The sequence below is a fragment of the Pollicipes pollicipes genome, unplaced genomic scaffold (genome assembly GCF_011947565.3).
Source record: "Pollicipes pollicipes isolate AB1234 unplaced genomic scaffold, Ppol_2.1 Scaffold_5724;HRSCAF=6776_pilon_pilon_pilon, whole genome shotgun sequence".
Lineage (NCBI taxonomy): Eukaryota > Metazoa > Arthropoda > Thecostraca > Pollicipedomorpha > Pollicipedidae > Pollicipes > Pollicipes pollicipes.
In genome coordinates this window covers 53,627,864-53,655,635 of record NW_023596746.1, presented here as the reverse complement: position 1 = coordinate 53,655,635, position 27,772 = coordinate 53,627,864, and the positions used below count along the sequence as shown (strand labels likewise).

The following is a 27,772-nucleotide window of genomic DNA, read 5'->3' as shown; positions in this document are numbered from 1 at the left end:
ATCGTCAAGATGCGCGCTGTGCTGGGACTGCTGGCGCTGCTCTGTGCCGCTGAGGCGCTGCCCGTCGACCAGGAGGCAGCCAGTGAGTCCCCACCGACCCGGCCGGCGATGGCGGGCCCGGCTGCGGCCATGGCTATGGCTGCAGTCACGGCCAGACCAAGCCGACTCCGGACATTATGAGACTCATCGGCTTTGGGGGAGGGTGTGCACAGTGGCCAGTTGCTGGTGTAGTTTGGGTGAAAATGGCCAGCTGCGGAGTTCAAGGGACTCGCAATGTGGTAAACATCATTCAGTTCTTGCTCGCAGCTGATGATTCATGCGCATGCTTGCTCCGAAAACTCGTAGTGCTGCATGCCAACGGAGCCTAAGGCAATGGATATGTGCGACTTACGTGGAAACCGTCCTTTGATTCACGAGGAACAAAGCTCTCAAAAGAGCATGCACTTAACCTGCAAAAATGCTTCGACGTCTCCAGGCTTTATGTTGTGATCTTTACCGTTTTTTTTTATTTTGGAATATTCAAGCACCCGGAACTGGAAGCCAACAGCTTTGGCTTCCAATCTACGTCCTATCGTGGCCTTGAACTGCCCACAAACTTGTCGAAAAATTTGGTTAGCCATGAGTAACTTCACATTTCGTTAACCTTTCACAGAGAGCAAAAATGTCGTATCAAGCTTGGGCGATCTGGAGTCGCTGCTGCAGGACTTCCTGAAGCAGGTGAACTTTGACGCCATGGTGGCGCTGTGGAAGCAGAAGGAGGCTGCCGCCGACGCTGACCTGATGCAGGTCATTGACTACCTCAAGTCGGACGACTTTAAGGCTCTCTACGACTACATGCACGCCACCGCCGATGGCAACAACTTCCCCGACGTAAGACACGCTGCTGACAAAATCACCGAGCCGTATGTCAGGTGGTAAAATCATGCCAGTTACTCCTGCTATGCGCGATGCATCAGTGATAAGATGTATGTACTGGTGTGATTACACGTAGCGGTAGTTTTGAACATGGCTGCTTCTAGGGCGAGTTGTCATTAATGATCCAAAAGGGAACCTTTCATACCCGATACATCGCATTGACGGAATTGCTATGCATTTCATGCCTGCCTGTGTAGATGACAAGGACGCAGCTTTTTGAACGGAGATCTCATAAAGCTGTAGTGCCAACTATCGCGTACTTTAAAGAAAGATTAGCCCACCATGAGAAAACCGTTGCCAAATATGGCATGAAATCACCCAGAAGACCATGAAACATCTAGTGCACGCTACCGAGACGTGAACACATTACTCCCCTGAAGGTGTTGCGTCTTTGGCGTGCTTAAGTCTTGAGCTGCAGTACGACGACATAGCACCATAGTAAGGTATAGGTTTCACATCATTGCCTTTAGAAGATGCTCACAGTTTAGAATAGAATGTGCACAATGACGCGGCGGGGCTGGTGGTTGTTCCAAACTTGGCTACAGTAAACTTGCGGGGAAATAAGCAAGCTATAACGAGGCATTCATTGGACCCAACTGAAATTACACCGTTTTCATCTATGATGTTTTCATTTCGGCAGCATCAACGGCAGTGTTGATGTATAGTTACATCTCAGTTACAATTATCTCTTGTTTGTTGTAATATAACACATAAACCAGGGTATATTATAGCTAGGTTGTGATGCCATCATGGAATATTCACTAAAAAATGCATGCTGCAAATATCGAGTATTTCATAACATCTGATAAAAAATGCACTGCCCGGGCTGTTCCATTAAATCAAAGTGCCTCCACATAACCACGTAATTTCATGAAAAAGCCGGAATGTTTTCATCTTTGGGCAGTTATTGGTCCGCGCAAATCTCCAGCATCTGGCATATTGCCACCTCCGCATAGGCTTTGCCTGTACCCATGGAAGTGCAAACAATGCAATAACTAAAAAAATGTCAAAAGTTGCTAGCTTCACAGTGAGTTCGTCCTAGAACATTACAGCATAAAAATATAAAATTCCGTCAAATACAAAGTTGTTACATGACTCCAGAAAATGTTACTCCAGTTTTCTTCACATTCCCTCTTAAATACCATATCTGTCTTAGGCCGAACCGTTGCAAGGCAAAATCGCCCAGAGAAACGGATGACACCAGATGAGCGATTAAAATGCATTTGTATCTGGTCCATGTGACTTGCAGTACGCCAGAATTGTTATGAAATGCCAGCAACGATATTTTTCCAGCGTATTCTTTCACAATTTTCGCTATGTTGTGCGACACCACTGAACGCCTTATAACGCATTTGTAGCCAGCTTCACTAATGTGTAAGCATGTGCATTTGCGTTCAGTTTCTGGACTATCTGCGCGCCGGCGGTCTGGACATCGACGCGTTCGAGAAATGGCTGGCCGAAGAGCTGGGCTGGAACTCGGCACCGGCCGGCCGGCATGGCCGCCAGCTGGGCGACTTCAAGTCGCTGGTGGACGAGTTCCTGGCGCTGGTCGACCAGCAGAGTGTGATCGCGTGGGCGCTGCAGCAGCTGGCCAGCAACCCGGACATGCAGGCGCTGGTCGCCGAGCTGGAGAAGCCCGAGGCGGCCGCCACTGCAGACTACCTGGAGAAGTCTCCCGAGTACCAGGCGCTGCTGCAGTTTATGCGCGACGACAACATCGACATCGACTCCATCATCGCCGCCATCAGGGCCGCCCTCGGCTGGGACTCGGTGTCGGCGGTCCGGGCTGGTCTGGGTGACTTGGAGTCGCTGCTGCAGGACTTCCTGAAGCAGGTCAACTTTGACGCCATGGTGGCGCTGTGGAAGCAGAAGGAGGCTGCCGCCGACGCTGACCTGATGCAGGTCATCGACTATCTCAAGTCGGACGATTTTAAGGCCCTCTACGACTACATGCACGCCACCGCCGATGGCAACAACTTCCCCGACGTAAGACACGCTGATGACAGAATACGTTATCTCTGCTGTATGAATATGTATCAGCGATAATATTGCTGTCATTCAAAGCACCACGAGCCCTTGTCTAACTTACCCAAGAACCTGTCCTAATGGCGAGCTTTGAGCTGAGGTTCTTGAAGAATCAGTTGTCATCGGTAGGAAACGAAATCGTTCAAACCCTTGACATACACAACCACAGTGTTATTGTGCACACCATGCTATTTTTCCCCTGCTGGCGAAGGAATGTTTTAAACGGAGCAAATCCCGTGAACTTGCTGTTCTAATGCCGGGTTACCACCATCCGTTGGGCGAAATTTAGGCTATGGGGAGAACGTTGCGGTAGCTGGAGCAAACTGCTACCACACATAATATTGTAGCACTCGTGAGAATTCAGATATAAATTGTTCGGTGCAGTTGAGAAGAACATTATGTGTTAAGATGAGACAGTTCCATGCAGTACATATATGGAACATGTAGTAGATATATTACTACGCATGTAGTAGTAATAACATTATTCCCCGGAGAAAACCAGACAAATGGAGATATAGATGCGATGGTATTTTGGCAACGTGCCTTTATCGAAACGAATAACGCAAGTGAATGCCCTACTTTGCTACCCATTTCGATAAAGACATGTTGCCGAAATAGGCCATTTTATCCAAGAAATAGGGTTTTTGCTACTGTCTTATTTACATAGGATGAAGACATTGTTGATGAATCACGAAAAGTGTGAGCTCCTTCTTTTCAAAGCATTGCGACCCGCATGTAACGTAAGCTCGGATTGTGTTTCTTCAACGAGTTAGTTGTAAGGTATATCACTTTTTACATCTTTAACTTTAAATCGCTGGCCGCCTTGCAATTAGACATGCATTATGTCCACCCGGGACGGCTGTCGTTCCGCACCAGCTTTCGGCCAAATTTGTCGTCAGATGTATGGCTTTGCATAGGAACCAACCAGGCAAGACATGCGCTTCCAAAACTCCACTGAATGTACTTCGCTGCTGTCTAAACTGATGTGGTTGTAGAAGTATGCTGAGCAGCGCTAAGGGAATTGCATACATCTGAACTCGCTGGTTAAATGCTTGAATATTTGGCATTTATTCACTCGTACGCTATTTTTGGCGTAAGCGATAATGTGCTCATATTTCTTACCGATGGAATACTGCATATGCTGCTCCAATGTGTTTTTTTCCTGCAAAATTGCTTTGGTTGGCCTATACCCTCAAATGAACGTGCTCAGACCTAGAGATATTTTTGCTTACAGTGTTGATTGAACAGGCAAAGCACTTTGATCGCAAAATATATATTTTTAGCCCCCCCCCCAAATGCCGAACACGTGATGAGTTTTCATTTTTGAATGTCTTCAGCTGTGCCGCTGGTGATATAAATCATCTCATAATCAAACGGCCACCAGCTGGTGTTTGTGTCGCTTCGGTCTCTGCTGAGGGGATAAAATGTTCCAGCGCAAACGCCCCCCTCGACAAAAAAAACTGCGTGACTCAAGACAATGTGTTCGTAGCTCTCCACGCTCCATTCAACAGCCCATTCTGTTGTTGGACACCTCTGACCATGCTCTGATGCGCTTGTCGTCAGCTTGGCTGATGGGTACCTATGTAAGTTTGCGCTACAGTCCCTGGACTTCCTGCTCGCTGATGTGCAAGAGGTCTAATGTGTCTATGAGGTAGTGTGGGCTCGCTCATGTGTACCCACGCGTTTTTGCGCTACAGTTTCTGGACTATCTGCGCGCCGGCGGTCTGGACATCGACGGGTTCGAGAAATGGCTGGCCGAAGAGCTGGGCTGGAACTCGGCACCGGCCGGCCGGCATGGCCGCCAGCTGGGCGACTTCAAGTCGCTGGTGGACGAGTTCCTGGCGCTGGTCGACCAGCAGAGCGTGATCGCGTGGGCGCTGCAGCAGCTGGCCAGCAACCCGGACATGCAGGGCCTGGTCGCCGAGCTGGAGAAGCCCGAGGCGGCCGCCACTGCAGACTACCTGGAGAAGTCTCCCGAGTACCAGGCGCTGCTGCAGTTTATGCGCGACGACAACATCGACATCGACTCCATCATCGCCGCCATCAAGGCCGCCCTCGGCTGGGACTCGGTGTCGGCGGTCCGGGCTGGTCTGGGTGACTTGGAGTCGCTGCTGCAGGACTTCCTGAAGCAGGTCAACTTTGACGCCATGGTGGCGCTGTGGAAGCAGAAGGAGGCTGCCGCCGACGCTGACCTGATGCAGGTCATCGACTATCTCAAGTCGGACGATTTTAAGGCCCTCTACGACTACATGCACGCCACCGCCGATGGCAACAACTTCCCCGACGTAAGACACGCTGATGACAGAATACGTTATCTCTGCTGTATGAATATGTATCAGCGATAATATTGCTGTCATTCAAAGCACTACGAGCCCTTGGCTAACTTACAAAAGAACCTGTCCTAATGGCGAGCTTTGAGCTGAGGGTCTTGAAGAATCAGTTGTCATCGGTAGGAAACGAAATCATTCAAACCCTTGGCATACACAACTACAGTGTTATTGTGCACACCATGCTATTTTTCCCCTGCTGGCGAAGGAATGTTTTAAACGGAGCAAATCCCGTGAACTTGCTGTTCTAATGCCGGGTTACCACCATCCGTTGGGCGAAATTTAGGCTATGGGGAGAACGTTGCGGTAGCTGGAGCAAACTGCTACCACACATAATATTGTAGCACTCGTGAGAATTCAGATATAAGTTGTTCGGTGCAGTTGAGAAGAACATTATGTGTTAAGATGAGACAGTTCCATGCAGTACATATATGGAACATGTAGTAGATATATTACTACGCATGAAGTAGTAATAGCATTATTCCCCGGAGAAAACCAGACAAATGGAGATATAGATGCGATGGTATTTTGGCAACGTGCCTTTATCGAAACGAATAACGCAAGTGAATGCCCTACTTTGCTACCCGTTTCGATAAAGGCATGGTGCCGAAATAGGCCATTTTATCCAAGAAATAGGGTTTTTGCTACTGTCTTATTTACATAGGATGAAGGCATTGTTGATGAATCACGAAAAGTGTGAGCTCCTTCTTTTCAAAGCATTGCGACCCGCATGTAACGTAAGCTCGGATTGTGTTTCTTCAACGAGTTAGTTGTAAGGTATATCACTTTTTACATCTTTAACTTTAAATCGCTGGCCACCTTGCAATTAGACATGCATTATGTCCACCCGGGACGGCTGTCGTTCCGCACCAGCTTTCGGCCAAATTTGTCGTCAGATGTATGGCTTTGCATAGGAACCAACCAGGCAAGACATGCGCTTCCAAAACTCCACTGAATGTACTTCGCTGCTATCTAAACTGATGTGGTTGTAGAAGTATGCTGAGCAGCGCTAAGAGAATTGCATACATCTGAACTCGCTAGTTAAATGCTCGAATATTTGGCATTTATTCACTCGTACACTATTTTTAGCGTAAGAGATAATGTGTTCATATTTCTTACCGATGGAATACTGCATATGCTGCTCCAATGTGTTTTTTTTCCTGCAAAATTGCTTTGGTTGGCCTATACTTTCAAATGAACGTGCTCAGACCTAGATATATTTTTGCTTACAGTGTTGATTGAAAAAGCAAAGCACTTTGATCTCAAAATATATCTTTTTTGCCCCCCCCCCCCCCAATGCCGAACACGTGATGAGTTTTCATTTTTGAATATGTCTTCAGCTGTATCGCTGATGATATAAATCATCTCATAATCAAACGGCCACCAGCTGGTGTTTGTGTTGCTTCGGTCTCTGCTGAGGAGATGAAATGTTACAGCGCAAACGCCCCCCTCGACAAAAAAAAAACTGCATGACTCAAGACAATGTGTTCGTAGCTCTCCACGCTCCATTCAACAGCCCATTCTGTTGTTGGACACCTCTGACCATGCTCTGATGCGCTTGTCGTCAGCTTGGCTGATGGGTACCTATGTAAGTTTGCGCTACAGTCCCTGGACTTCCTGCTCGCTGATGTGCAAGAGGTCTAATGTGTCTATGAGGTAGTGTGGGCTCGCTCATGTGTACCCACGCGTTTTTGCGCTACAGTTTCTGGACTACCTGCGCGCCGGCGGTCTGGACATCGACGCGTTCGAGAAATGGCTGGCCGAAGAGCTGGGCTGGAACTCGGCACCGGCCGGCCGGCATGGCCGCCAGCTGGGCGACTTCAAGTCGCTGGCGGACGAGTTCCTGGCGCTGGTCGACCAGCAGAGTGTGATCGCGTGGGCGCTGCAGCAGCTGGCCAGCAACCCGGACATGCAGGGCCTGGTCGCCGAGCTGGAGAAGCCCGAGGCGGCCGCCACTGCAGACTACCTGGAGAAGTCTCCCGAGTACCAGGCGCTGCTGCAGTTTATGCGCGACGACAACATCGACATCGACTCCATCATCGCCGCCATCAAGGCCGCCCTCGGCTGGGACTCGGTGTCGGCGGTCCGGGCTGGTCTGGGTGACTTGGAGTCGCTGCTGCAGGACTTCCTGAAGCAGGTCAACTTTGACGCCATGGTGGCGCTGTGGAAGCAGAAGGAGGCTGCCGCCGACGCTGACCTGATGGAGGTCATTGACTACCTCAAGTCGGACGACTTTAAGGCTCTCTACGACTACATGCACGCCACCGCCGATGGCAACAACTTCCCCGACGTAAGACACGCTGATGACAAAATACGTTATCTCTGCTGTATTAGTATGCATTGGCGATAATATTGCTGCCATTCAAAGCACTACGAGCCTTTGTCTAACTTACCGAAGGACCTGTCCCAATGACAGGCTTTGAACCTGACTTCTTTTAAAATAATGAAGAGCAAGGGGACAATACCGACCGTTGTGGAACACCACTCTCTACTAGTCCTCACTGAGATTTTGTACCATAGAGAGTTATTTTTTGCTTCCTGTCTACCGCCCAGACCCTTACCCAGCCAAAAAAAAACTCTCATTGCCATGCAATTTTAACTGTTTTTGCAGACATTGGTGTGGGACATTACCAAACGCCTTACTACAATCTAGATAAACAACATCTTCACTATTACCTTCATCTGTCTCACTAGTAACGCACTCCATGAACTCTAGAAGAATTGTTAGACAGGACCCGCCACAGAGAAGTAGTCATCAATGATTTTCAGTTATCCCTTACTAAGATTTACTAAGATGTTTTCCTATGAGTCACAATCCATTCGAAGGTTTTTGCGAAAGACAGTTCTCATTAACTTGAAAAGCGAAGTCATTTTTCCAGAGGAATGTAATTTTTAGTCGACGAAAAAAGTTGAAGCTTTTTTCCATTTTAACATCAACGGAGAGATTTTGGTGGCCAAGATCCGCATCAATATCTCATTTCTGCAAAGTGTATTTGGCTAGCCTGAGCACTCAAATAAACGTGCTTAAAACTAGATGTAGTTTTGCCTACGGCGTTGATTAAACAAACAGGGCATTTTGATGCCAAAATGCGCGTTTTTAGCCCAAAACAAAATACCGAGCACCTGGTGTATTTCCACGTTTGAGTATGTCTTCTGCCTTATTCCTGGCAATGCAAGTCACATCCTAAGCCAAGGCCCACCGGCTGGTGCTTGTGTCGCACTCATTTTGTGCTGAGGTGCTGAAACATTCCGGCGCAAAAAAACCCACCCGGATAAAAATCTGCATGCCTCAAGAAAATGCGTCCGTAGCTCTCTACACCCCGTTCACCAGCCGTGTCATGTTGTGGGAAACCACTGACCATCTTCTGATGCTCTGTCGTCAGCTTGGCTGATGGGTACCTATGCGTGTTTGCGCTACAGTTCCTGGACTTTTGCTCGCTGATGTGCAAGAGGTCTAATGTGCCTATGTGATGTGTGCTCGCTTATGTGTACCCACGTGCGTTTGCGCTACAGTTTCTGGACTACCTGCGCGCCGGCGGTCTGGACATCGACGGGTTCGAGAAATGGCTGGCCGAAGAGCTGGGCTGGAACTCGGCACCGGCCGGCCGGCATGGCCGCCAGCTGGGCGACTTCAAGTCGCTGGCGGACGAGTTCCTGGCGCTGGTCGACCAGCAGAGTGTGATCGCGTGGGCGCTGCAGCAGCTGGCCAGCAACCCGGACATGCAGGGCCTGGTCGCCGAGCTGGAGAAGCCCGAGGCGGCCGCCACTGCAGACTACCTGGAGAAGTCTCCCGAGTACCAGGCGCTGCTGCAGTTTATGCGCGACGACAACATCGACATCGACTCCATCATCGCCGCCATCAGGGCTGCCCTCGGCTGGAATTAGCTGACTACAGCTGCCAGGGCGCTGAATGTCTTTGATGTCGATGAGGTTACTCATTAATGGATAGTACTCTGGAGCACGCTGTTATTTGGCGTGATGAAACATCCCTATACTTCCATCCCCCCTACCTCGACTTGTAAGAGTAAGTTACGAGGACCCTACTGAAGTGCGGCATGAATGCAATAAATCCTGGTCGGTGTTACGTTGCAGTTACTTTATGCCAGCATGGCAATATGTCTGCGTTGAATTTGTGCCAAGTATGAATGAAATATGATGCTGTTTGCAGGGCTTGTTGATGCTAGTATACCGTAGTCTCTGGGCACGGCAATGGCGTAATTCAAACTGGTAAAACGACAGAGGTCCCACTGCATATACCAATCATTTAACCCAGCGATCTACACCATCCTATACAACAAAAGTATAACTGGTCCGTGCAGGGGCGTACCCAGGGCCTTGGCAAGTGGGACACAGGGTTGACAAAGGGCCCCCTGAAAGTAGAGGAGTCCCCCAGAAATCGCAGCATATGGCCCGTTCGTTGTTCAGGGCATGTTTTATATATATATATATATATATATATATATATATATATATTACACATTAAACCTGGTAGAACTGGAATAGAGGCCAGAGGCCAACGCAAGATCAATTCTGCTTTATGTTTATAGTAAATGAACTGAAAAAATACGCGTTAGATGATCACGTGAATAATTTCCGGCGCTCTTCATTTTACAATGGTCCAGTAGATTGTTGTTTTAAACCGGCAGAACTCAAACACTTTGTCAGAATTTCTATCTGGGTTGTGCAGAAATAGCAAAGATTCCACGAATGTAGGTTGAGGATCAAAATGGTTCTACAATTTGTATTAACATGGCTAGCATGGTTAGCATGTTACCACTAACATGGTTTGCCTGGACATCTTCAACATTCAGGTAAAATTAACTAGTGGTACAAATTATGTAACGAAATTTTTAGCATGCGCGCTAGCATATCTCAGAAACAAAAACTAGACGTCAGGCGTTGCAACCTTATTAGGCCGCGCAGCGTCTACCCCGCAGTTTACAATAGATCATGGCCAAATGTAGTGGCGGACGAAAATACTGACGGATCTGGAAAAGTAATCTTGAACACTTTTGGACTCCGAATCGTACGTTCAGAGACATTCCGGGCGTATATTTCACATGTGCGGTTTTTCGATTGATAACAATAACGTACTGGTCTTTACAGCACTGCGGAATGGTGCTGAAATCTGGTTGTGGAGCTGGAAGAAAAAAAATTAACATTCCTATCTGCAATATTGTTGTAACTGTTCAGCCGTTCAGAGGTCATCTTCAAAGCAATAAAAAGGGTCACCCAGTGAAATATATTAATTTTACGAATTCACTTCGAAAGACATTCGGAAACATTATTTTACTACGCTCGCTGCTGCGCGCTCGGCACCCGCCACGTGGCGTTACTTGCAGTGGCCAACGCCGTTCGGTTTTTACGAAAGCTACGACCCAAGCCATTGCTGTCCTTGCTACCCGATATTACGTCCGTGTCATCGGGGCTTTATGACGCACTCAGCTGCTGGGGCTATATGGCGCCGCCAGCCTCTCGCCCTGGCGGGAAGGGCGGGCGCCGCGGCGAATCGAACCCCGTACCTCTGGTTTCCCAGACGCGCAGCGGTTGACGCAGGCGCGTGAACCACTGCACCATCGGCACCCGGCGCGCAGGCCCAGTCATTTTGATGGCATTTGTTTTCCTAGTCGAAGCTGCAAAGTAATGTACGTTTTCAGGGAAAGATGGCATGGCCTTGTGCGTTTTAAACTTAGGTAAACCCACTCCATTCGGCACTAATGAGACCCCTTGTTTCCCGTAAAGAAGCCCCTTGAGTACAACACTACGGGGCACATTGTTGTTCCCGGTCAAGACCTGAGGGGTCATTCTGTCCTACTGCGGTGTGCTTTCCAGCCGTCATTCTGCTGACACGGGGTGGCATCCTCTAGCCGATGTCGAGGCCCTGAGAGGGGTACATCATATTACACTGGTCCGTTCCCTGATGCGGGAGGCCTTCTGACCCGCGCACCTGACCCCGAATTGACGCATGAGCGGTCATTAACGCAACAGCATCCCTGCTCTTCGCAGGTGATAAAATAATTGGCACATAGACTCCAGTTGGGCATAACGGGCCCAGGCTGAAAAGGGGATGGAGGGCCCACCGTTCGGCGCTGGGGCCCTGACTGGCACAGGACTGTTCTACTACCTCAATGTGAGCACTCATCATAAGTTCTTGTTTCCTTCAATCGCCAGAGGGCCCCGACCAACGCGAGAGACCCTTCGTCATTCGGGCTTTCGTCTCCGTCCCTGTTGAACAAATCTTCCCCTGACCGATTCGAGGCCCCTTGTTGACACAGAATACCCTGATAGGCACTGTGGGCCCCTGAACGATACGGGAGCCGAACCGATGTAAATTCGTTCGTTCGACGGTGCATTAGTGAACCTTGACTAGAACAGAAGTAAGCTGAAGAAGCTGCTGCGTGTTCGGTTTTCTTCGCATGTCAGGCGAGTGGGAGGAAGACATTCGTCGCCATTCAACACTAATTCAGCAAGATATACGAAATGAAAACCAAGGAACCGATTTTGACACTTGATTGTTTAAAGAACGTTTTATCCCCACCTTTCTGTTTCATCGGTTTTTGGTAGCAGCGCCCATGTTGCTTCGGGGGTTGTTGTGTGAGCCCTGACACCACCATCTGATCGTGAAATTCTGGGTCAGCGGTGAGTATTATGGGAAAGGATTAGCGTGCCGCGACAATCGGCACTATCCGTCCTGACCCCTCACTTCAACGGGCCTTACCGTGCCGGCTGATACCGTCCGCAGTCCATGACAGCCAGGGCAACTAGCGAGCGCATAAAACGACTTGAACGCAGGAGCGCGGTCTCAGTGACTATCATTTTATATATTTCTGAAAAAGAAGCACCGGTGCACGGCCTATACTACAGAATACAACAGTATACCAACAAGTGGACAAGAATGTCAATCTGGGGACATTACATGCCCGATGAAGGCAGACTGGCCGATGGGTGTATGCGCCAACAAGGATGCGTCTGCTTGTACGGTCGCTTCAGACGGAGGGAAGGCGGGTCCTGATCAGCTGACGAACAGCGTATGGACTGTGGCTGCAGTGCGGCCATCGGGGGTGCGCGAGCACACCTCGCACCACTGCGTCACACCCACGCGCCTGCCAAAAGCGCCGAGGGCCGAACTGTCTGGTACTTTAATTGCAACGAGGTGGTGTCGCTCAAGTAAAACGAGAAGCCGCGCGAAGCTGCGCAGTTCATACGTCACAAAGACGGCGTGTCGCGACAGCCAGCCGCGTTGCCAAACGGAGAGGTCGCGAACTCCAAACTTCTGCCTAAGATAAGACTGACGGTAGGGCGCAGGGAGACCTATGGATGACCTCGGATGAGGCGGACCGGACGCTGGCCACCTCTAAATTGAAAATACGGTTCCAGCGGTTTGCGCCCCTATTGGCGTGCTGCCAGCAACGAGCCGCATAGGAGTTTTTGATATACCTGCTGGAGGGTTTGCACGAGGACGTGAACCACAACAACAACCAACGCAGTGCAAAGGCTGCTGAAGGCCTGGAAGGGTTTGCTGTTTCTGAGGAGCTTCAAGTTCGCTGACCTGTTTATCCAACAGCTCTAGTCCACGCTGCGTTGTATGGTGTGTGACCGCGCTTCCACGTTTGATCCGGTCTGTGATGGGTCAGGCAAGATTGTAGGACTGCTTTGACCTCTTCTACAAAGGTAGAAATGCTTAACGGAGAAGAAACGCCGGCGTGCTCAATGCACCAGAAGCGTTAAATGTGCTCCAGGAAATTCCTGAATCAGAGGCTCCCACGCATTTTTGTGTCCGCTGGAAACGGTTTTCGCTGCAGCAGGATCAATACAAAGGCAAGCTTAATACCGCTGCTGGACTTCTCCGCCATTTGTTTGGAGCTGTTGCCATATACTGCTGCAATGGGAGGCTGCAAATGCAACTGTGCACCGTGGCCAGGCATTCTGGCGTGGTACACTCGAGCCACTCCACAGCCCACTGCAGCCATCCCTTTTTGCAGTCTGGTATGAGCATAGCGACTCCAGAGTCCTCTCCACCCGCATCCGCCGTGCCAACGGCTGCAGGGCATGCATGCTGTTCTTCGAGGTGGCCAACCGCTGACCTGTCTGAACGTCTTAACTCGAGGGGGTTCGAGCTGGCCAAGCGCTGATCTGTCTGAACGTCTTAACTCGAGGGGATTCGAGCTGGCCAAGCGCTGACCTGTCTGAACGTCTTAACTCGAGGGGATTCGAGCTGGCCAACCGCTGACCTGTCTGAACATCTTAAACCACTGGAAAATATTGCACAATACTATGTGCGTATGTGTAGAGCAACATTTAAGCTCCCGTGCACAATCAAAGTTTTATGCAAGCATCTGTCTTCAGTGACGTTTTGCCCCAATATTCAAAAGCACTCCCAGAAGGCTCCTAAAATTTCTCAGCCTTAGCACGCGAGAGGATGTTAGCCCTTCGGTCGCCGCGCGGTTCGGAAACCATTCCGGAAAAAACCTTTGGGGTCAATTTCACTCCCCCCCCGAGCGCGTGTTAATGGAAGTCTTAACATGTACGGCACTGAGACGCGTAGTTTGGTTGGGTTTTGGTGATAACTGCTCCGTATTTGTAAATGCTGTTCCCTGGGTGAGGTGTTTTGAGGTCATAAAGGCTTTATTGTGCACATATTTTGACCGAATAGTGTAAAGTAAAGATGATATGACATGCATGCTTAAAATGCAAAGCAAAATATCATTTTATTTCATTTGAGCAAGCAGTGACTTCAATGACATTTCTCCCAACGAACCGGCTGCTTCAAATAAAAATCTGACTCACTCAGAAGCATTTCGAGAAACTGACGTCACCGACGGAATAAAATGCGTCTGGTCTAACTTAAACTGAAAAGTACACAAAAGCTGCCGACGCCCTGCAATTGACTCATCCGACACGATATCAGAAGCCTGACATCTCCCGGTGGCGCCGTCCTATTTCATACCATCCTTCCATCAGATAGATGCGCTGCACGTTGTTCGGTTCCTGGTACTGTGGCAGCACGGTAGGGTCATGATTGTGAAACTTCTGGTAACTCCTGCGCACCTGTGGAGTTCCCAGCCTGAGCAAACGTGGCAGCTAGCGTGCTGAATGGTGTTCGCGGCATGGCGTTCACTATCCTAGATATGGCAAATAAAAATCACTGTGCGGCCTGTCTGCAGAACATGATGACATTGAACTTCGATGAAATTTTGCGCCTAGCTTTCAGAAGTATCTAAATCTATGCACTATTTACTTAGGGTGCGTATGTTTGGCTGCTTTTTTGTGTCTCGTGTCCTACACAGGCCAAAAAGCGAGGCGAGCAAAGGCGAAATTTGGACAAGATACGCACACGTGCGGGACAACGCGCAGTGTCAAGATTCGCGGGGTGCGGTCGGCGTGCAGGGCGTGGCACGTGTTGCAAGATGGAATTCTGGCCTTTTGGTTTTCCACCGGCGGCGTAAAAATGTGAGCCGCAGAAAAGGTTCAAGCGGCCGCTCGCAAGACGCGCTCGCATTGCGCTAACCAAGGGTCGCAGCGACAAAACATTAGCATCTATTGTTGCATAATTCAACGGGGAAACACGTGGCTTTAGGCGTGTGGTCGCACGTGCCACATGTCACGCGCACAGAGGCAGTTAAGATACGTTTGTCCACTTAAGACGTTTTTTTTAAGTTTTACACCACATCTCGACAGCCAAAGGAGGTGGAGCGGTGAACCCAGTTTCAAAACGTGAACTAACGCACCGTCTTCAATTCATAAAAGTAACACGAATTTGTGCGACGCATGGATGCGCCAGTAATTGTTGGATGCGCCAGTAACTGTAAGACAAGCTGGCAACGTCGTCATTTAGGAAAAAACGGTGTCTAGTACAGCGCGCCTTTGAAACTAGAGCAAGGGTAGTGGCAAAGCTTTTAATTTCACACGTACCTATTTGTTGCCTTTAATTATCACCCATTTATTTTAGCATTGATCTTCGTCCTTTTCACTCGTTGCGTCGAAGAAGGTGTCATAGTGACGATCGAGTGCATTGCGTGACTCCCTTGTCTTGAGAGATGTTATAGAAACCCCACATATCGCGCGAAAATAATTTCCAAAGGGTGCGACGAAAGGACTCGTGCAATGCAACTATTGTTCCGGGAGGCTAGCTTGCACGTTAAAACGGTATTCCCAGCGGCTTGGCGGTCTGTATTTTGGCGTCACTGCTATCCCTGCCGAGTGTGACAACATAGATACATCGCAGCAGCGTGGACAAGTCCAAGTGGCGTCAGCCGGAGGTAGGGAGAGGGGCGTGCGGCCAGTAACAGATTTCCGCCAAGGTTGTAAGCGATTTCCGCCAGGGTTGTAAGCGATGTATCTCATGTCGTTCCACGAAAAAGTGACTTCCAGGTGGCGCCTGCTTCCTATGGTCTGTATGTGGTTCATGCATGACACACAAACTATAGATTGTCCGTAGGTGTTTATGTGATTTTTTAGGAGTCAGCACTCCTAGGAGTCACCTCTCCCCCGCAGCAATAGAAATGGCCCTATCTTGTTAGAAGCATTGCCCATCAAAGCCAGCCTGACATTTTAATAGTAAACGCAGGTTACATCATCATTATAATGTCATGCTGCAGTCTGATTTGACACCGTCAGTCATACGGAAGCATGCAGTATATAATAGGCATTGACATAGACGTATATCTGGACTATCCACGATGGACCCGTGGCCCGTCAAGTACATCGGCGCATCAGTGGTGTCATTTCATCACACATCAGTATCATTTCACACGGCAGTATCAGCGTGATTTGAAACCAACATCAAACGACATTGAGTCAATTCAAAACGACCCAGACATAGTCAGGCTTGTGATTTGACACATGCTGCATCGGTAAATGCCAAAGCAAAAAGCCTCTTCACTTGGTGAAATTATGTGTATTAGACTGCTAACCCAAATCACATCCATTCTCAGAGTTTTTCTTCAGTGCGTCCTACATAGAATTGGTGGCTCTTAACCCTTTACTAATGTAGGTGTCCACAATGAGCATGATTCAGGAGTCCATCACGACTCATCCACCGAGATTAAGGGCACGATTGGTGCAGTTTTCATCATGCTCAACAACTGCAGCGGAGCAGTGTCCCACGGTGTGCACCGTCGCCATCGGGACAGGAAGGCAGCGGGTTGGCCGCTTCCACCAACCCCCACGATATCCCGTATCGGAGACTCACCCAGCTGCAAAAGCCTCCAGCTGCCGGCGGCATAAATAGTGCATGCCAATTCACCCCCGCCTCATTCGACGCTCGGTCCACCTGCATCGTCAAGATGCGCGCTGTCCTGGCACTGCTGGCGCTGCTCAGTGCCGCTCAGGCGCTGCCTGTCGACCAGGAGGCAGCCAGTGAGTCCCCACCGACCCGGCCCGCGATGACGGGTCCGGCCGCGGCCATCGCCAGTCCGGACCGCCTCGGGGCATCGTCGTGTTTATCGGTCTTGAAGAGATGTGTCGGAATGGTGGTCAGTCGATGGTGTTGGCTAGGGTGATTCATTTTCGCTGCCTTAAAAGATTGAAAAATCTATCACCATCTCCTCATTTCTATCAATGTAATCAAATATTTTACTCGGAAGATTTGGGTAGCCGAGGCTGGAGGCCAAAAGTCGTGACGAGTCTGAATCTCATTACACCCATTAACTGCTTCGGGACTTGTGGAATGTTACGGCTGGCAATGTGCGGTATTTACAAAGCGTGAACCTTTCGCAGATAGCAAGAATGCCATCCCAAGCCTTGGCGACCTGGAGTCACTGCTGCAGGACTTCCTGGTGCAGGTCAACTTTGACGCCATGGTGGCGTTGTGGAAGGAGAAGGAGGCTGCCGCCGACGCTGACCTTGATGCAGGTCATCGACTACCTGAAGTCGGACAAGTTCAAGGCCATGTACGACCTCCTGCACGACAGCGACGATCGCAACAGCTTCCCCGTGGTGAGATACCTTGCTGACAGTATCTGTTGCACTGCTGTCGGAATTCGAACGGGGCTTCAACAAACGCGAGTACTGCTTGTTATGGTGTGGGTGATGCCAAAAATGAAAAGTTCGTGAAGAGAAGCCCTTTTGGCAACGGGTGTAAACAGGTTTGAATGGTCCCTTACAATCTATCCTGCATGATACTTGAAAAGCCGGAGGCTCTCCAATACAGCAAATTGTGTGCGAGTTTACAAACAAACCTCGCCTCAAAACTGCCCGGATGTGAAAGCCGTTTGGGTTTGCTAGGTTCGATGAGCGATCAAAATAAGTATGCAATGATGTACTCTTTCTTCATTGCGAACAACCCGTCGTCAAATACTTGTGTGGATATCGGTCACAATGCATGGCACTATACACCTCCGTAGTTTGCATTCGCCATCACCCAGGATTCTAGTGTCTTGTATTCCATGAGGGCTGAGAGGAGGACAACTGAGGCTTTTTTTCGGCTGATTATTAGTACACTCATGCGCGTAGACGATATATTTATCTACGCTGTGCAATTGGTTTTACCTTTGTATCTGCTATAAATGGAGGATTTGACGCCATTCCTTTAAAGAGTTCGAAACGACCCGTTTCATGCTTTGATAACACTGGAAAATGCTGGTCGGTGAGCACAATTTTTCCAGCACGATGGTCCCCTTTTCTCTTCTAAAATGAGCCAGCTTCATGCTGACGGGAGTTCCAGTCAGCGGTATTTTTGGGCAGATCGCGAGGTATGTACTTCGGCTCCTTTGCAAGCTGCCATTTCCATGCCAATCGAGTGGGTGAGATAAAACCATGGCCATGTTTCAATATGCGTTGTATCAAACAGGTTATTTTCCAATACACCATTACCAATACACCAAATAAGATAAATATAATACAAATATACACCAACGCGCCTTTGCACATTCTAGCCATTCGCCAGAAGGACTTCCAAAGAATTACGCCTGTATTTGCTGAAAGCTGCTCCAGCCTGTGACTAGCACTTACAGCTGTAATCCCCTAGAATGCTTGACTGCCGGACGGGAGGAATCGGCCAGGCTCAATGCTGCATCATAACCCAAGTTAGGATCACTTTGGTTTACACCTGCACCCGTCATTATATTTTACACTGGATGATTTCGGTGTATTCATGTGCCTTCCATTTAACTAAGGTAAGAGACTGCGCTCACTACACAGTTTGGAATTAACTTCTTTTAGAACGACATGTAGTCTGCGATTCCATCAAGTGGTTTTGCAAACTGGGTAAACAGTCTGCAGCAAAATTATTGTGGATATTACACTGATTTGCATAACTGGTAATGCCGTAACTACCTGACCTACGGAAATGTAACGCTGTAGCATCAGCACCGTGTACGTAAGAACAATCTGATGGATCCGTTTTCCCAGCTACCAGAACAAACGTGACATTTGACTTTGAATAGCATGTCATCAATGATGCTCCACATTCATTTGACCTGCAGGCAAGCTATTACACCCGACAGGACAAAAATCCACAATCAGCGATACATTATGACAAAGTATGGGCGGCAAAGGTGTCGACGGAGTGGGAACAGCTGTAAATGGAGTCAGAACAGGTGTCATTTAAACAACATGCCTAACTGCGTTGTGGTAATCACATTCATTTGAGATAATCAGCATAATTCGAAATTCACGTTTGTCCAAAAGCCCCACATATTGCGCAAATGGCCTTCCTCATTTGTGAAGCAATGTTTCTGAGGCTTGATGTCTGTGATCCATAGCATGTTGTATGTGGTGTTCCATTGCATTATAAACTCAATCAATATATACCTCACCTTGCCGTACCATCAACTTGATGGCCAACCGGTCGCAAATAGCTACATCAGCTTAACGCTTCCCTGCCCGCCTCATTTTTGGGGTTCAAGGACACCCCACAGCTGAGTTGTTGGAAAATGTCACCAACCAGGCATTGTGGGCATGCCATTTCACGACACTGGTTGCAACTTTTGACTCTGCTGAACGCGCTGTTATGTGATTGTTGTTTTGGCTCATGTGTGAGCATGTGTGTTTGCGTTACAGTTTCTGGACTACTTGCGCGCCGGTGGTCTGGACGTCGACGGGTTCGAGAAATGGCTGGCCGAAGAGCTGGGATGGAACTCGGCACCGGCCGGCCGGCATGGCCGCCAGCTGGGCGACTTCAAGTCGCTGGTGGACGAGTTCCTGGCACTGGTCGACCAGGAGAGTCTGATCGCGTGGGCGCTGCAGCAGCTGGCCAGCAACCCGGACATGCAGGGCCTGGTCGCCGAACTGGAGAAGCCCGAGGCGGCCGCCACCTTCGCTTACCTGGAGACATCTCCCGAGTACCAGGAGCTGCTGCAGTTTATGCGCGACGACAACATCGACATCGACGCCATCATCGACGCCATCAAGGCCTTCTTCGGCTGGGACTCGGTGTCGGCGGCCCGGACTGGTCTGGGTGACCTGGAGTCGCTGCTGCAGGACTTCCTGGTGCAGGTCAACTTTGACGCCATGGTGGCGTTGTGGAAGGAGAAGGAGGCTGCCGCCGACGCTGACCTGATGCAGGTCATCGACTACCTGAAGTCGGACAAGTTCAAGGCCATGTACGACCTCCTGCACGACAGCGACGATCGCAACAGCTTCCCCGTGGTAAGATACCTTGCTGACAATATCTGTTGCACTGCTGTCGGAATTCGAACGAGGCTTCAACAAACGCGAGTTACTGCTTGTTATGGTGTGGGTGATGTCAAAGATGAAAGTTCGTGAAGAGAAGCCCGTTTGGCAACGGGTGTTAACAGGTTTGAATGGTCCCTTACAATCTATCCTGCATGATTCTTGAAATGCCGGGGGCTCTCTAACACAGCAGATTGTGTGCTAATTTACAAAGACCATACCTTCAAAACTGTCCGGCTGTGAAAGCCGTTTGGGGTTGGTAGGTTCAATGAGCAATCAAAGTAAGTATGCAGTGTTGTAGATTTCATGATGGTGAACAACCCGTCGTTAAATATTTGTGTGGATATCGGTCACAAAGTAAGGCACTGTACACTTCCGTAGGTTGCATTGCCATCACTTAGGATTCTAGTGTCTTGCATTTCGTGAGGGCTGAGAGGAGGACAAATGAGGCTTTTTTTCGGTTGATTATTAGTACACTTATGCGTGTAGACGATACATTTATCTACGCTGTGCAGTTGGTATTACCTTTGTATCTGCTATAAATAGAGAATTTGACGCCATTCCTTTAAAGACTTCGGAACGACCCGTTTCATGGTTTGTGCACATTGGCAAGTTCTGGTCGATGAGCACAGTTTTTCCAGCACGATGGTCCCCTTTTCTCCTCTAAAATGAGTCAGCCGCATGCTGCCGGGAGTTCAAGCCAGCGGTATTTTTGGGCAGCTCGCGAGGCATGTCCTTCGGCTCCTTTGTAAGCTCCCATTGCCATGCCAATCGAGTGGGTGAGATAAAACCATGGCCATGTTTCAATATGCATTGTATCAAACAGGTTATCTTCCAATGCACCATTACCAATATACCAAATAAAATAAATATAATACAAATATACACCAATGCGCCTATGCACATTATAGCCATTCGCCAGAAGGACTTTCAAAGAATTACGCCTGTATTTGTTGAAAGCTGCTCCAGCCTGTAACTAGCACTCACACCTGTAATCCTCTAGAATGCTTGACTGCCGGACGGGAGGATCGGCCAGGCTCAATGCTGCATCATAACCCAAGATAGGATCACTTTGGTTTACACCTGCACCCGTCATTATATTTTATACTGGACCATTTCAGTGTATTCAGGTGCCTTCCATATAACTAAGGTAAGAGACTGTGCTCACTAAACAATTTCGAATTAACTTCTTTTAGAACGACATGTAGCCTGCGATTCCATCAAGTGGTCTTGCAAACTGGTTACACAGCCTGCAGAAAAATTATTGTAGATATTACACTGACTTGCATAACTGGTAATGCTGTAAACATCTCACCTAAGGAAATGTAACGCTGTAGTATCAGCACCGTGTACGTAAAAACAATCTTATGGATCCGTTTTCCCAGCTACCAGGACAAACGTAACATTTGACTTTGAATAGAATGTCATCAATGAGGCTCAACAGTCATTTGACCTGCAGGCAAGCTATTACACCCGACAGGACAAAAATCCACAATCAGCGATACATTATGACAAAGTATGGGCGGCAAAGGTGTCGACGGAGTGGGAACAGGTGTCAATGGAGTGAGAACAGGTGTCATTTCAACAACATGCCTAGCTGCGTTGTGGTAGTCATATTCATTTGAGATAATCAGCATAATTCGAAATTCACATTTGTCCACTAGCCCCACATATTGCGCAAATGGTCTTCCTCATCTGTGAAGCACTATTCAGAGGCTTGATGTCTGTGATCCATAGCATGTTGCATGTGGTGTTCCATTGCATTATAAACTCAATCGATATATACCTCACCTTGTCGTACCATCAACTTGATGGCAAACCGGTCGCAAATAGCTACATCAGCTAAACGCTTCCTTGCCTGCCTCATTTTTCGGGTCCAAGGACTCCCCACAGCTTAGTTGTTGGAAAATGTCACCAACCAGGCATTGTGGGCATACCATTTCACGACACTGGTTGCAACTTTTGACTCTGCTGAACGCGCTGTTATGTGATTGTTGTTTTGGCTCATGTGTGAGCATGTGTGTTTGCGTTACAGTTTCTGGACTACTTGCGCGCCGGTGGTCTGGACGTCGACGGGTTCGAGAAATGGCTGGCCGAAGAGCTGGGATGGAACTCGGCACCGGCCGGCCGGCATGGCCGCCAGCTGGGCGACTTCAAGTCGCTGGTGGACGAGTTCCTGGCACTGGTCGACCAGGAGAGTCTGATCGCGTGGGCGCTGCAGCAGCTGGCCAGCAACCCGGACATGCAGGGCCTGGTCGCCGAACTGGAGAAGCCCGAGGCGGCCGCCACCTTCGCTTACCTGGAGACATCTCCCGAGTACCAGGAGCTGCTGCAGTTTATGCGCGACGACAACATCGACATCGACGCCATCATCGACGCCATCAAGGCCTTCCTCGGCTGGGACTCGGTGTCGGCGGCCCGGACTGGTCTGGGTGACCTGGAGTCGCTGCTGCAGGACTTCCTGGTGCAGGTCAACTTTGACGCCATGGTGGCGTTGTGGAAGGAGAAGGAGGCTGCCGCCGACGCTGACCTGATGCAGGTCATCGACTACCTGAAGTCGGACAAGTTCAAGGCCATGTACGACCTCCTGCACGACAGCGACGATCGCAACAGCTTCCCCGTGGTGAGATACCTTGCTGACAGTATCTGTTGCACTGCTGTCGGAATTCGAACGGGGCTTCAACAAACGCGAGTACTGCTTGTTATGGTGTGGGTGATGCCAAAAATGAAAAGTTCGTGAAGAGAAGCCCTTTTGGCAACGGGTGTAAACAGGTTTGAATGGTCCCTTACAATCTATCCTGCATGATTCTTGAAATGCCGGGGGCTCTCTAACACAGCAGATTGTGTGCTAATTTACAAAGAACATACCTTCAAAACTGTCCGGCTGTGAAAGCCATTTGGGGTTGGTTGGTTCGATAAGCGATCAAAATAAGTATGCAATGATGCACGCTTTCATGATGGTGAACAACCCGACGTCAAATATTTGTGTGGATATCGGTCACAAAGTAAGGCACTGTACACTTCCGTAGGTTGCATTGCCATCACTTGGGGTTTTATTGTTGTTTTTTTTTGGTGAGGGCTTATGAGAAGACAAGTGAGGTCGCTTTTCAGCTAATTTGGAGTGCACATATTCGTATAGACGATATATTCACCTACACTGTGCAGTTGGTGTTACCTTTGTATCTGCTATAAATAGAGAATTTGACGCCATTCTTGTAAAGACTTCGGAACGGCCCGTTTCATGGTTTGTGCACGCTGGCAAATGCTGGTCGGTGAGCACAGTTCTTCCAGCACGATGGTCCCCTTTTCTGCTCTAAAATGAGTCAGGCGCGTGCTGCCGGGAGTTCAAGACAGCGGTATTGTTGGGCAGCCCGCGAGATATGTCCTTCGGCTCCTCTGTAAGCTCCCATTTCCATGCCAATCGAGTGAGGTGAAATAAAACCATGGCGATTTTGCAATATGCATTGTATCAAACAGGTTATATTCCAAACAGCAGCCATCTGCACAGAACGATTTCCAAAGCATTGCGTCTGTTTTTGCTGAAAGCTGTTCCAGCGTGAGACTAGCACTCACACCTGTAATCCTCTAGAATGCTTGACTGCCGGACGGGAGGATCGGCCAGGCTCAATGCTGCATCATAACCCAAGTTAGGATCACTTTGGTTTACACCTGCACCCGTCATTATATTTTACACTGGACCATTTCAGTGTATTCAGGTGCCTTCCATTTAACTAAGGTAAGAGACTGTGCTCACTAAACAGTTTGGAATTAACTTCTTTTAGAACGACATGTAGCCTGCGTTTCCATCGAGTGGTCTTGCAAACTGGGTACACAGCCTGCAGCAAAATTTTTGTGGGCATTGCACTGATTTGCATAACTGGTAATGCCGTAAACATCTGACCTAAGGAAATGTAACGTTGTGGCATCAGCACCGTGTACGTAAGAACAATCTGATGGATCCGTTTTCCCAGCTACCAGGATAAACGTGACATTTGACTTTGAATAACATGTTATCAATGAGGCTCCACCTTCATTTGACCTGCAGGCAAGCTGTTGCACTCGACAGGACAAAAACCTACAATCAGCGATACATTATGACAAAGTATGGGCGGCAAAGGTGTCGTTGGAGTGGGAACAGGTGTCAATGGAGTGATTACAGGTGTCATTTCAACAACATGCCTAACTGCGTTGAGGTAGTCATTTGCATTTGAGATGATCAGCATGATAAGAAATTCACATCCGTCCAAAAGCCCCACATATTGCGCAAATGGCCTTCCTCATTTGTGAAGCAATGTTCAGAGGCATAATGTCTGTGATCCATAGCATGTCGCATGTGGTGTTCCATTGCATTATATACTCAATCGATATATACCTCGCCTTGCCGTACCATCAACTTGATGGCAAAACGGTCGCAAATAGCTACATCAGCTAAACGCTTCCCTGCCCGCCTCATTTTTGGGGTTCAAGGACTCCCCACAGCTTAGTTGTTGGAAAATGTCACCAACCAGGCATTGTGGGCATACCATTTCACGACACTGATTGCAACTTTTGACTCTGCTGAACGCGCTGTTATGTGATTGTTGTTTTGGCTCATGTGTGAGCATGTGTGTTTGCGTTACAGTTTCTGGACTACTTGCGCGCCGGTGGTCTGGACGTCGACGGGTTCGAGAAATGGCTGGCCGAAGAGCTGGGCTGGAACTCGGCACCGGCCGGCCGGCATGGCCGCCAGCTGGGCGACTTCAAGTCGCTGGTGGACGAGTTCCTGGCACTGGTCGACCAGGAGAGTCTGATCGCGTGGGCGCTGCAGCAGCTGGCCAGCAACCCGGACATGCAGGGCCTGGTCGCTGAGCTGGAGAAGCCCGAGGCGGCCGCCACCTTCGCTTACCTGGAGACATCTCCCGAGTACCAGGAGCTGCTGCAGTTTATGCGCGACGACAACATCGACATCGACGCCATCATCGACGCCATCAAGGCCTTCCTCGGCTGGGACTCGGTGTCGGCGGCCCGGACTGGTCTGGGTGACCTGGAGTCGCTGCTGCAGGACTTCCTGGTGCAGGTCAACTTTGACGCCATGGTGGCGTTGTGGAAGGAGAAGGAGGCTGCCGCCGACGCTGACCTGATGCAGGTCATCGACTACCTGAAGTCGGACAAGTTCAAGGCCATGTACGACCTCCTGCATGACAGCGACGATCGCAACAGCTTCCCCGTGGTAAGATACCTTGCTGACAATATCTGTTGCACTGCTGTCGGAATTCGAACGAGGCTTCAACAACCGCGAGTTGTTGCTTGCTATGTTGTCGATGATGCCAGAGATGAGAAGTTCGTGAAGAGAAGCCCTTTTGGCAGCGGGTGTCGACAGGTTTGAATGGTGCCTTACCATCTATCCTGCATGTTACTTAAAAAACCGGAGGCTCCCTAATACAGCAAATTGTGTGCTAATTTACAAAAAAAAAAACATGGCTTCAAAACTGTCCGGTTGGGAAAGCCGTTTGGGGTTGGTAGGTTCAATGAGCAATCAAAGTAAGTATGCAATGATGTACGTTTTCATGATGGTAAACAACACGTCGTCAAATATTTGTGTGGATATCGGTCACAATGCATGGCACCATACCCTTCCGCAGGTTGCGTTTACCATCATTTAGGATTCTAGTGTCTTGTATTTGGTGAGGGCTTAGGAGAGGACAAGTGAGGCCTCTTTTCGGCTGATAACTAGTGCACTTATGCGTGTATACGATATATTTATTTACGCAATGCAGTTCGTATTACCTTTTTATCTGCTGTAAATGGAGAATTTGACGCCATTCCTTCAAAGACTTCGGAACGGCCCGTTTCATGGTTTGTGCACACTGGCAAATGCTGGTCGGTGAGCACAATTTTTCCAGCACGATGGTCTGATTTTCCCCTCTAAAATGAGTCAGCCGCATGCTGCCGGGAGTTCAAGCCAGCAATATTTTTGAGCAGCTCGCGAGGCATGTCCTTCGGCTCCTTTGTAATCTCCCATTTCCATGCCAATCGAGTGGGTGAGATAAAACCATGGCGATATTTCAATATGCATCGTATCAGAGCTTATCTTCCAATGCACCATTACCAATGCATCAAATAAAATAAATAGAATACAAATATACACCAATGCGCCTATGCACATTACAGCCATTCGCCAGAACGAATTCCAAAGCATTGCGTCTGATTTGCTGAAAGCTGTTCCAGCTTGTGACTAGCACTCACACCTGTAATCCCCTAGAATGCTTGACTGCCGGACGGGAGGATCGGCCAGGCTCAATGCTGCATCATAACCCAAGTTAGGATCACTTTGGTTTACACCTGCACCCGTGATTCTATTTTTCACTGGATCATTTCAGTGCATTCAGGTGCCTTCCATTTAACTAAGGTAAGAGACTGTGCTCACTAAACAGTTTGGAATTAACTTCTTTTAGAACGACATGTAGTCCGCGATTCCATCAAGTGGTTATGCAAACTGGGTACACAGTCTGCAACAAAATTATTGTGGATATTACACTGATTTGCATAACTCATAATGCCGTAAACATCTGACCTAAGGAAATGTAACGCTGTAGCATCAGCACCGTGTACGGAACACTAATCTGATGGATCCGTTTTCCCAGCTACCAGGACAAACGTGATATTTGACTTTGAGTAGTGTGTTTTCAATGAGGCTGCACAGTCATTTGATCTGCAGGCAAGCTATTGCACCCGACAGAACAAAAACCAACAATCAGCGATACATTATGACAAAGCATGGGCGGCAAAGGTGTCAATGGAGTGGGAACAGGTGTCATTTAAACAGTATGCCCAACTACGTTGAGGTAGTCTTATGCGTTTGAGATAATCAGCACAATTAGAAATTCACTATTGTCCAATAATCTCACATATAGCGAAAATGGCCTTCCTCATCTGTGAAACACTATTCAGAGACTTGATGTCTGTGATCCATAGCATGTTGTATGTGGTGTTCCATTGCATTATATACTCAATCGATATATACCTCACCTTGCCGTACCATCAACTTGATGGCAAAATGGTCGCAAGTAGCTAAATCAGCTAAACGCTTCCCTGCCCGCCTCATTTTTGGGGTTCAAGGACACCCCACAGCTGAGTTGTTGGAAAATGTCACCAACCAGGCATTGTGGGCATGCCATTTCACGACACTGGTTGCAACTTGCGACTCTGCTGAACGCGCTGTTATGTGATTGTTGTTTTGGCTCATGTGTAAGCATGTGTATTTGCGTTACAGTTTCTGGACTACCTGCGCGCCGGCGGTCTGGACGTCGACGGGTTCGAGAAATGGCTGGCCGAAGAGCTGGGCTGGAACTCGGCGCCGGCCGGCCGGCATGGCCGCCAGCTGGGCGACTTCAAGTCGCTGGTGGACGAGTTCCTGGCACTGGTCGACCAGGAGAGTCTGATCGCGTGGGCGCTGCAGCAGCTGGCCAGCAACCCAGACATGCAGGGCCTGGTCGCCGAACTGGAGAAGCCCGAGGCGGCCGCCACCTTCGCTTACCTGGAGACATCTCCCGAGTACCAGGAGCTGTTGCAATTTATGCGCGACGACAACATCGACATCGACGCCATCATCGATGCCATCAAGGCCGCCCTCGGCTGGAATTAGCTGACTGCGGCTGGCGCGGCGTTGAATGGCTTGGATATCAAAGCCGCTGCTTTATTTTAGTTAGGGGAAATCAATCGGCGACGGACTGTTATTTACTGTAAAGCTCTTCACCCGTGAGTGGGCTATGATGGTCACGCCAAAATGCGGCTGGAGTACAATAAAACACATTCAACGTTAAACTGTACCTTTCTTTCACCTCATCGCCACACCTCCATTATCAATTTACGTCAAATGCGAACGAAGCCTCATACCGCGTGCAAGACTTTTG

At 49.0% G+C, this 27,772-nt stretch overlaps 2 protein-coding genes across 2 annotated transcripts; both read left to right on the top strand.

Moving 5' to 3' along the window:
- On the top strand, positions 1-9,351 carry LOC119103367 (uncharacterized). The gene is made up of 6 exons (XM_037226878.1): positions 1-82; positions 653-870; positions 2,314-2,901; positions 4,638-5,225; positions 6,970-7,557; positions 8,781-9,351. The coding sequence occupies exons 1-6, from the start codon at positions 10-12 to the stop codon at positions 9,150-9,152; spliced, it is 2,427 nt and encodes an 808-aa protein (XP_037082773.1). The 5' UTR covers positions 1-9; the 3' UTR covers positions 9,153-9,351.
- A 7,763-nt stretch (positions 9,352-17,114) lies between these two features.
- On the top strand, positions 17,115-27,683 carry LOC119103396 (uncharacterized). The gene is made up of 5 exons (XM_037226921.1): positions 17,115-17,204; positions 19,269-19,856; positions 21,916-22,503; positions 24,502-25,089; positions 27,133-27,683. Exons 1-5 carry the CDS (start codon positions 17,115-17,117, stop codon positions 27,502-27,504), a joined length of 2,226 nt encoding a protein of 741 aa, XP_037082816.1. The 3' UTR covers positions 27,505-27,683.
- Positions 27,684-27,772: the final 89 nt, after the last annotated feature.

Coding starts and splice junctions, on each gene's coding strand:
- LOC119103367 (XM_037226878.1), top strand. CDS start 10: ATGCGCGCTGTGCTGGGACTGCTGGCGCTGCTCTGTGCCGCTGAGGCG. Junction 83..652: donor CGTCGACCAGGAGGCAGCCA/GTGAGTCCCCAC, acceptor AACCTTTCACAG/AGAGCAAAAATGTCGTATCA. Junction 2,902..4,637: donor ATGGCAACAACTTCCCCGAC/GTAAGACACGCT, acceptor TTTGCGCTACAG/TTTCTGGACTATCTGCGCGC.
- LOC119103396 (XM_037226921.1), top strand. CDS start 17,115: ATGCAGGTCATCGACTACCTGAAGTCGGACAAGTTCAAGGCCATGTAC. Junction 19,857..21,915: donor ATCGCAACAGCTTCCCCGTG/GTAAGATACCTT, acceptor TTTGCGTTACAG/TTTCTGGACTACTTGCGCGC. Junction 22,504..24,501: donor ATCGCAACAGCTTCCCCGTG/GTGAGATACCTT, acceptor TTTGCGTTACAG/TTTCTGGACTACTTGCGCGC.